Source organism: Amblyomma maculatum, chromosome 7 (assembly GCF_055883805.1).
Source record: "Amblyomma maculatum isolate TAMU_Amacu chromosome 7, ASM5588380v1, whole genome shotgun sequence".
NCBI lineage: Eukaryota > Metazoa > Arthropoda > Arachnida > Ixodida > Ixodidae > Amblyomma > Amblyomma maculatum.
In genome coordinates this window covers 85,080,096-85,088,995 of record NC_139350.1, presented here as the reverse complement: position 1 = coordinate 85,088,995, position 8,900 = coordinate 85,080,096, and the positions used below count along the sequence as shown (strand labels likewise).

Genomic DNA, 8,900 nt, shown 5'->3' with positions numbered 1-8,900 from the left:
ACTACTACTACTACTACTACTACTACTACTACTACTACTACTACTACTACTACTACTACTACTACTACTACTACTACTACTACTACTACTACTACTACTACTACTACTACTACTACTACTACTACTACTACTACTACTACTACTACTACTACTACTACTACTACTACTACTACTACTACTACTACTACTACTACTACTACTACTACTACTACTACTACTACTACTACTACTACTACTACTACTACTACTACTACTACTACTACTACTACTACTACTACTACTACTACTACTACTACTACTACTACTACTACTACTACTACTACTACTACTACTACTACTACTACTACTACTACTACTACTACTACTACTACTACTACTACTACTACTACTACTACTACTACTACTACTACTACTACTACTACTACTACTACTACTACTACTACTACTACTACTACTACTACTACTACTACTACTACTACTACTACTACTACTACTACTACTACTACTACTACTACTACTACTACTACTACTACTACTACTACTACTACTACTACTACTACTACTACTACTACTACTACTACTACTACTACTACTACTACTACTACTACTACTACTACTACTACTACTACTACTACTACTACTACTACTACTACTACTACTACTACTACTACTACTACTACTACTACTACTACTACTACTACTACTACTACTACTACTACTACTACTACTACTACTACTACTACTACTACTACTACTACTACTACTACTACTACTACTACTACTACTACTACTACTACTACTACTACTACTACTACTACTACTACTACTACTACTACTACTACTACTACTACTACTACTACTACTACTACTACTACTACTACTACTACTACTACTACTACTACTACTACTACTACTACTACTACTACTACTACTACTACTACTACTACTACTAACTAACAACAGCACTGCTGTAGCACTTATTCCTAGGAATAGTATGAGTTGGTGCAGTCCGTGAAAAACTCAACCAAGGAAAAGGCTATTCCTGCTTCAACAAACCTTAAAAGGTAAAAAAAAAAGCGCTTCATTCCAACAACAGTCGTTCACAGCACACCTGGAAATACAGGGTTCAAAACAGATCATGCCCAAAACCACGCGCACACGTATTAGTCAACAGCCGAATACCATGACCACTAACGTTCTCCGACGGGTGCAGTCGGGACAAATGCATACACGAGAAATGATGTTCATATAACAGAATAATTATCCCTTGATTCAATACGCGATATCCACAGCTAAAGAACAGAGAGGCACAACGAAGTTTCTTTTATTACCAATCGGTGCTGGTACAATCGGCTGCCCTCGGCGCTTTTTTATTTCACAACGATAACGGAAAAGCACGGCAGCGGTAACATTTGAGTATTTCAGTCCAACCGAAGGCAGCGGAGGCAACCGGCAGAACACGACACTGCACACGTCTCTCGAACGACCAGCTCGGAAGTCAACTGTACTTGGAGGTAGCGTTCTTCTCCTGAAGAGCCATGTCCATGGAGTCCATCGACTCGCAAACCGAGTCTTCGTCTTCCTTCTGGGAACACTGTTCGCCCAGCCGAACAAATGGTGCCTCGAAGAGTAGGTGCACTGGTACACTGACTATGATGCACGCCATTATGTTCCAAAGGAGTTCTTCCATCTGCAATAAAAAAAGAATAGGGAGGCCGACAAGACAAATAGCATGAGAAAGAGGCTGAGTAGACATGGGGGGCATATTGCCACCAGAGCCATGAATTCGGTGACTTGTGCACGATCATGGTGGCTGTGATTGAGTGTGGGACAGTGCTTGTTCTGCTGATATTGGCGAATTGAAACTAATATCTTTCAGCTACGCATTAAGCAACAATAAAGCTTCGCCTAAAATAGGCGTGGTTCAGTTTCACGAGGTACATTCCCTCGTTACACCAGAAAGAAAGTGCATTGGTGTGATAGTGCTTTTGTTTTTAGTTCGCAGTAACTAGGCGCTAGCTTGCTACTACAGGGCTGATATAATTGACACACGTGCCCACTTCTATCACTTAACAAGCTGTCGCAAGAGGTTAGCCCAGCTGACAGGAGTACATTTGCAGTATATATATAGGGTGAGTGCCACACAGCGTTCCTGTTTTTCATGCCTGAGAAGTACAATACATATTTACCAGCACTTAAGTTGTTGCCGGCACCACGCACGACAAAAGAAACAAGCGCAGAAGCTTCCGCGAAGCCAAAAAAAAATCGAAATTGGATGTCAGCGCTGCCCCAATGAAACTGAACTCGCGCTGTATGTTCCTTCTTGCAACGTGCTAATTTTTTTGCACGCATGCCATAGCTTGAGTGAGAGATCTGGTTAATGTCCTTATAATACATAACTTCGAGAATGTCCGGAATTCCAGAACAACGTAATGCGGTTGGACGGTGAATAAAACAACGCATATTTGACAGCAAGAGGATGAAGTATTGATCGATTGCATATTCGATAAATATCAGCCAGAAAGATGACGTAGCATTCCAGGAAATTACGTGCAACGACAGCAGGCACAAATCGCTGGATCCTTAAGATGTCGGCAGCCTTACCGCTAACTTGACTGTATAGAAGATCACGCCGCGCGTCGTTCCGTTGAAGTAGAAGATAAGGAACGGGTGCAGGATGTAGATGGCGAAGCACAGCCTGCTGATGGGAAGCCAGCCAGCCCAGGTGAGGAATACTTTGATCACTCCACCGCTTCCCCAGGCACAGGCCAGTGCGATGTAGGCAATAGCCGCCGAGAAGAGGACCCGGTGGAAGGCATCGTAGATGGCGTACTCTGTGCCACCGGGCCTCATGTGCCGACTCTCTTTGTTCCAGAACCACGGAACGTGGGTGATGGCCACTATGGTCACCAGCGACAGCATCCAACCAGCGAATGCGGCCCACTGAAAGGACACGTGAACACCGGCAGTGTTTGCCACCTTACCACTTGTTAACAGCATCGCATAGACTTGCTTTCGCGTGCACCCACACCAGGGACAGATCTATCGATCAATCACTCATCAATCACTCAATCAAAGCTTTAGTTGTGCAACAGATAATATTCAAGCCATGCTACCAAAGCAGCGCCGAGTGGTGCTGGTACCATAGATGGATAAACATTATCGCCTCGTTTAAAAGAAAGTGAACTCCTATATTCTCCTCTACTCATTGTCGAGCAAACGACTGACCACGAAGTGCGTTTCTCAAGTCAGCAGCACATCGTGTACGGCGAGGGAACTGCGGCGTTCAGCTATATGCTTACAATATGCAAAGTGTCATCAACGCTGTGGAATTTAGCAACGAACTTTTTCATTGTAATGGTCGGTTGTCGCATGCGATGTATCAGTACTTGGTTATTTCATATATTACGACCTCATTAAAGCAAATTTTGCCCATTTCGGCAAGAAATTATGAGAAGCTTCAAAAAAAATATTCCTGCGTGGCGAAGCATCCTTGTCGGCTGAAACGCCCGGTAAGATATGGGGCATGCATGCTCTGTGCGCTGGGAGTCCAAAGCCCACTCGCTTATTCCTCATGCAGATAAGCTTAGAGCTGTGCGCAACCAGGCGTAGTGCTTGATTTCCCCATTTTTTTTTCTGTTTCCTATGCGATTCTTCAATTTTATTTCTCTGCAAAAATCAGCTTTGGACTCTACAACTTAACTGTTAAATGAATATAATACTCTGTGCAAAGTCTAAAAAATAACGTGCAACTTTTCAGCTCGATGTCTAGGTTAACATCATCGCAACAAAGAGGAAAAACAAAGGAGCCTAAAAAAAAAAAGGCTGCACACTGTTGACATTACAAGCCCATCTGTTTCGAAGCCATAAAACATCATTATCCAAGCTTAAATTGCATTACTCCGAGCATTCGACAATATACGCAGAGGTAATAGCGCAGTTCTTATTAAACCGCATCTGAAGGGCCAACGCAGTGCGAACTGAGACAGTCGACGAAGGAAGTAGACCCCACTTCCCGTCCGGACTGTGTTGTCTGTTCAAAATCAACGCACCCCAACAGACGAACGGCCCCGCCTCGGTGGCGCAGTGGTTAAGGTGCTCGACTGCTGAGCCAGCCGCGACTATCGCTTTACGACGGAGGCGGAAACCAAGGCGCCCGTATACGGGAGAACATCGACTCTGGCGGTAGAAATTTCCGGAGCCCTCCAGTACGGTGTCTCTCATAGCCTGAGCCGCATTGGGACGTCAAACACTACCAACCAAATCAATCAGTATACCAATATGCCATCCACCTAATAAACCGCCTCGGGCACATGTAGCTGGGAATGCGAGAGAGTTGTAAATAGCGACGGCTTGATCCGATATATATTTTTGCGCTTATCAGAACACGGCGTTTTTTCCTCACACAATCGTAGCTCAATTTTTACAAGACTCCTGAAAATAAAAAGCAACGAATGCGATCCAATATCAGAGCAGTCGCCCCACGCATTCCGTAGCTTTATAGTTCGTTTAAAATATAAGAAATGTGAAAACTACAACAGTCGTCAAAGAAAGGAGATAAAACTGAAACAGTCCATTCTCCTTACTACGGTGACCCACACTTGTCGCCTTTCCTATACCGCTCACTCGTCGTGGAGTTGGCACATTTATTGGGCGCATCAATCTCACCCGTTAGTTTTAGGTGTAATTTTTTCGCGGCCCAGGACACAACAATACCTCGTACCGCCGTTTTGCTTCGGCCAGACCGATTGCGTCGTGTGGCGAAAATACCACAGTGAACAGGCCGAGCGTCTGCTCCTGCGCACGCCCTTATGTATACGTTTCACGGTTCGCCGGCTGGAGAGAATGTGGTGCTGCGGTCGAGCGACCAATAGGATGCCTTGATGGCCTGTACAGCTTTCAGGATGAAGACATGGTTCTCAAGGAAGTTTCAATTATCGTTCTCTAGGGTGGCAGGTTGCGTCTCACTCCCCCGTTCGGCTGCACTTGAGCGCATTCAGAAGAGGGCTGTTTTGGAGAAGACTGCCGTTTTAGCGAGGCTCTGCACAAATGTGGTAATCTACCAAGAAAGGGTGGTTGGTGCAGTAGTAGCACGACACTACGGGGGCAGACTTCCTACTGTCATAATTGTGTTTCATTTGTATTTTTCCCTGGTCTTTCCAAGTCATAGGCTTTATCGACACACGAGTCATCGATTCTGAAAGAAAGTATTGCGACTTGAGCAAGTTTTTCGGCGAGAGCTAGGAAGACTTCCTTCGCTCTTCCCACCTCCGTTTGATGGCTTGGTCTAGCAAACGTCCTTGCGAATGCCACAGTTACGCTGTCCGAAGGACGGAGTTTCGGCAGGACCGTTCTGCACGGATAGCACAGGTGCAAAATGGCGGTAAATGTTTGCTGTTTCAATACAGGACCATTGAAAAATGCGAATGGATTTAAAACAAATGATAGGCTAGGCACCCAGACGCCACTGCACTTTTCATGTGCGGAAGGTCACCTGAGAAATAAACCTTGTGGAAAAAATGCTGTTCGTTACCTGTCCGAATTGTTATCCTAAAACGCTCCCACCGAAGCGCCAGATGCTGCAGCAGTGCTCTATCATGTGCAGTCGTAGTTGCCTGATAATGCGTCCTTGTGCACGTTCTCAGATTATCTTTCTCTCTCATATAGACCTCTCTATTGCGCAGAACTTTATGCATCCACATTGAGTACAGAGAGACTAATTTAATCAGTGCGCTCCTTCCTTGCCACCCTTGACTCACCTTCTTAAGGCCCAGCCTTGGCTTTATGGCGAGGAGGTATCCAGTGATAAGTCCGATGCAGAATGGTCCTCCCCTCGTATAGAAGTTGATTTCGATTGAATCATGATATGCCTGGCGGGAGCTTCATTATTAGAACGAAAACAGAAAAAAGAACAGATTAGTCAGATGGCTCTAGGCTCTGGAGCGATTGTTGCTAGGACAGGTCACGAACATTTGTCCATCATAGCCATTTTATGTGTTAAATATTGTAGAAAGTCGCTTATCTGCCTTATCTTACCTAAATTTCAAAACCAATTAAGTGTCCCCTAGAGCAGTGAATTTCAGTCGCGGTAATTTTAAGGCAAACCCACACTCAGAGGGAACTGCAGTATGCCCGGTCTCGTAGCGCTCGAGTAAAATAAAGTTGTTTTCTTCCGGCAGCAAAGTGTTTCTAAACTGTGGAAAATGTTTGGACATTTATTATGCATGCCAAAATTAAGACCACAGTTAAGATGGAATGATGTGGTAAGGAGCCTTGCTGAAATGGTGGGAAGCTCTTTTGAAGCTAACTCGGCAGCGAAGCGCTGAAAACGAGCAATGACGTCAGATGCAGGGGGGCAAGTCCCGCAAGCCTTTCAAATATATTTTAAAATCTCATTCCTAGCTTTGAGTGCAGTAAACATAATGTTTTTTTTTTTCTAATGCTACGGTCACATGTTTCTATCAAAATCGTATGCTTTTTGCATTAATAAACTTAATCACAGCTGATCATATCGCAGGAAGGCATGAACAATTATTGTCTGTAGAGACTACATTAAGAGGGACTAGAGACCTTGCACACGCGTACAATATGGCGGTGGATCTCCTTTAGTAGAGTCTCAATTAGAATGCAGAAGAGCACCAATGAACACCGGATTTGCTGCAACAACAAGTCCAAAGACAGTAATTACCCTGCTCTGTATTCTCGGAGCAATGCCGTAGGTCCAAGGTCGTTGGCATTGTTTATGATGAAAGTGGTCAGCGAGCAAGCAAAAATGCACACTCCGAGCCCCGCCATTGCAAACTTGGGCAGCCTGCAACAAAATTCCAAATTATTCACACGTCGCACATATCCTTCATTCTGCGACTCAAGATAGGCTAAAGGCCGGTGCAACACCAACCGCTTTGTGGCGCAAGGCAATCTAACACCGTAACTCGTGCTACCGGTTACCGGTGGGTTATATCATTACATATATCTAGCACGGCGTGATGCGCTCAAGTTGAAACGGTTCATTGAGGTCCCATTTGCGCATGCGCCCTCTGCACCAAAGGGGACACTCCTGTCACTGCGCAGGAGCAGCAGAGTCCCCGCAGAATTGTATCACGGTAGCGAGTCGCCCCGCTATGCCTAAATTACCTGTACTTTAATAATTATTCATAGCGCTGCACATATAGCCAGTCGTCGTTTACGTAAACATTTTTTTATTTTCAAGTTTGTGGCCGAAAAAGAAATCTTGAGTGGTTTCTAAGTTTCTTTCTACCCATGAGCAGCGATCTACAAGCGCTTGTCACCTACATTTCTGTCAGGGCTACAGTAGCTCGAACGCACCACAATTCTGAATGACTGCATGTGGGGCGAGTTGGTTCATGACTTGAAAACACTACGGTGCAAAGAAGAAAACACAAGAAAGGTGTGGCATTCGTTCTTGCGTTTCCTTCTTTGTGCCGTAGTGTTTTAAAGGCACCAGTATTTACTCAGGTTAGCGCAGATCGCCCATCCTGGGCTTCTTACCGTATCAATAGGAAGCCGATTGCAATACTGAAGACTAAAGCTTGAAAGACAAAGGCCAGGAACCATGTGTGCGGCATGCACTGAAAAGGAAAGAAGAACGGTTAATAGCAATTAGATCCTCTAAAATGCGCACGATAAGCGTTAGCCGGTGCACTTTGTCTTTTTCAAATCGTTGCATTTGCAATGAATGCAGCTGCTGCCACGCACGTGTGTGCGACGATTGTGTTCTTTCTCTTCCAAGCTACAACCGTGCTTTATTATACAACTAATGTGTTCTCACGAACTTACGCACTTTGTCCCACAGCGCATTTGGGACCGCACAATGTTCTACGCGCGGCGTGCGTCACGTTATGATGGCCAGGAGAGGTGGAAGCTGTTGTTACGCAATATGCGACAATCTCCGTGGAGGCGCCGCTCCGCCGTCGCCATAGTAAATGCTTGCCCACAACGTTTTAAATACGACTAATTTTCTTTTCATACTCTTTTTATAATTTCTTTTCTGCTCGCAACCGAGGACTGCATTTGTTGGTGCATGAAATATGTGTAGGTGACGACGAACGACTTATTAAACGCTGGCGTGCTGTTTTTCAGGCATTTCCGAAGCGGTCACATGGTGAAAGCTCATCGGCTTTGTTCGATCTTCGTTGTTTTGCTTTTTTTCTAATTGGCAACGTATCTTTATTTTAATTTTTTTTCTTTTCGTGCAAGTCACCGGTTGCGCGTGTATTGTGCATGACATCCAATCGCCCGTGCCCGCATTTGCGCAGATGGCCCATCTGCTAAGCACGCACAATGCTGGTCCAGACGATCGTGTTTAGTTTAGCTAGTAGCGTTCCTAAATGCTAACACGCAGCGCTGCGTCTGTTTTTCGTCACCTATCAAACTCCATCCAGGAGAAAATAGTCTAAGAATCCAAGGTAAACGCAGGGGGTAGTTCTTTCTTTTTATATTTTGTAGTGGATATTGACAGCAATTATTCCTCTCCTGATTTTAGGGAGAAAGAATATTAAATAGAAAGCAGAAGGAAAAACAACGTGCCGCTTTCTATTCCTCTTTCTATTTAACATTATTTCTCCCTAAAATCAGCACAGGAATATTTGCTGTCAATATCCACTACAAAACATTAAAAAAAAAACTATCCCCTGCGTTTACCTTGAATTCTTAGACTCTTGGCTCCTTTAATTGTATCCTAATGAGCCCCTCATTTGCCGTACAATTTCCTGCTCTATACACGAAAGCCACTCTTAAGTTCGCTAATGCGACCAAACGGGCATAAAGATGAGCTAACACGTCCATGCTCACGAATCAGAGGCGATCGTAACAACGCGATCAGGTGGAATACTTGCGGCAAAAAGCATGACCGCGTTCCGAAATATCCACTTCAGCGCCAA

At 44.6% G+C, this 8,900-nt stretch overlaps 1 protein-coding gene across 1 annotated transcript in view; it reads right to left on the bottom strand.

The window, feature by feature from the left end:
- Positions 1-1,307: 1,307 nt before the first annotated feature.
- Positions 1,308-8,900, bottom strand: part of LOC146183827 (nose resistant to fluoxetine protein 6-like) — an 86,723-nt gene continuing 79,130 nt past the window's right edge. The window contains exons 11-15 of the mRNA XM_084609202.1: positions 7,510-7,589; positions 6,689-6,811; positions 5,760-5,880; positions 2,605-2,943; positions 1,308-1,690 (exon numbers count right to left, since the gene is read on the bottom strand). Of these exons, the coding sequence (XP_084465328.1) occupies positions 1,499-1,690; positions 2,605-2,943; positions 5,760-5,880; positions 6,689-6,811; positions 7,510-7,589 (855 nt within the window). The 3' untranslated portion in view covers positions 1,308-1,498. The remainder of the gene's footprint in view (positions 1,691-2,604; positions 2,944-5,759; positions 5,881-6,688; positions 6,812-7,509; positions 7,590-8,900) is intronic.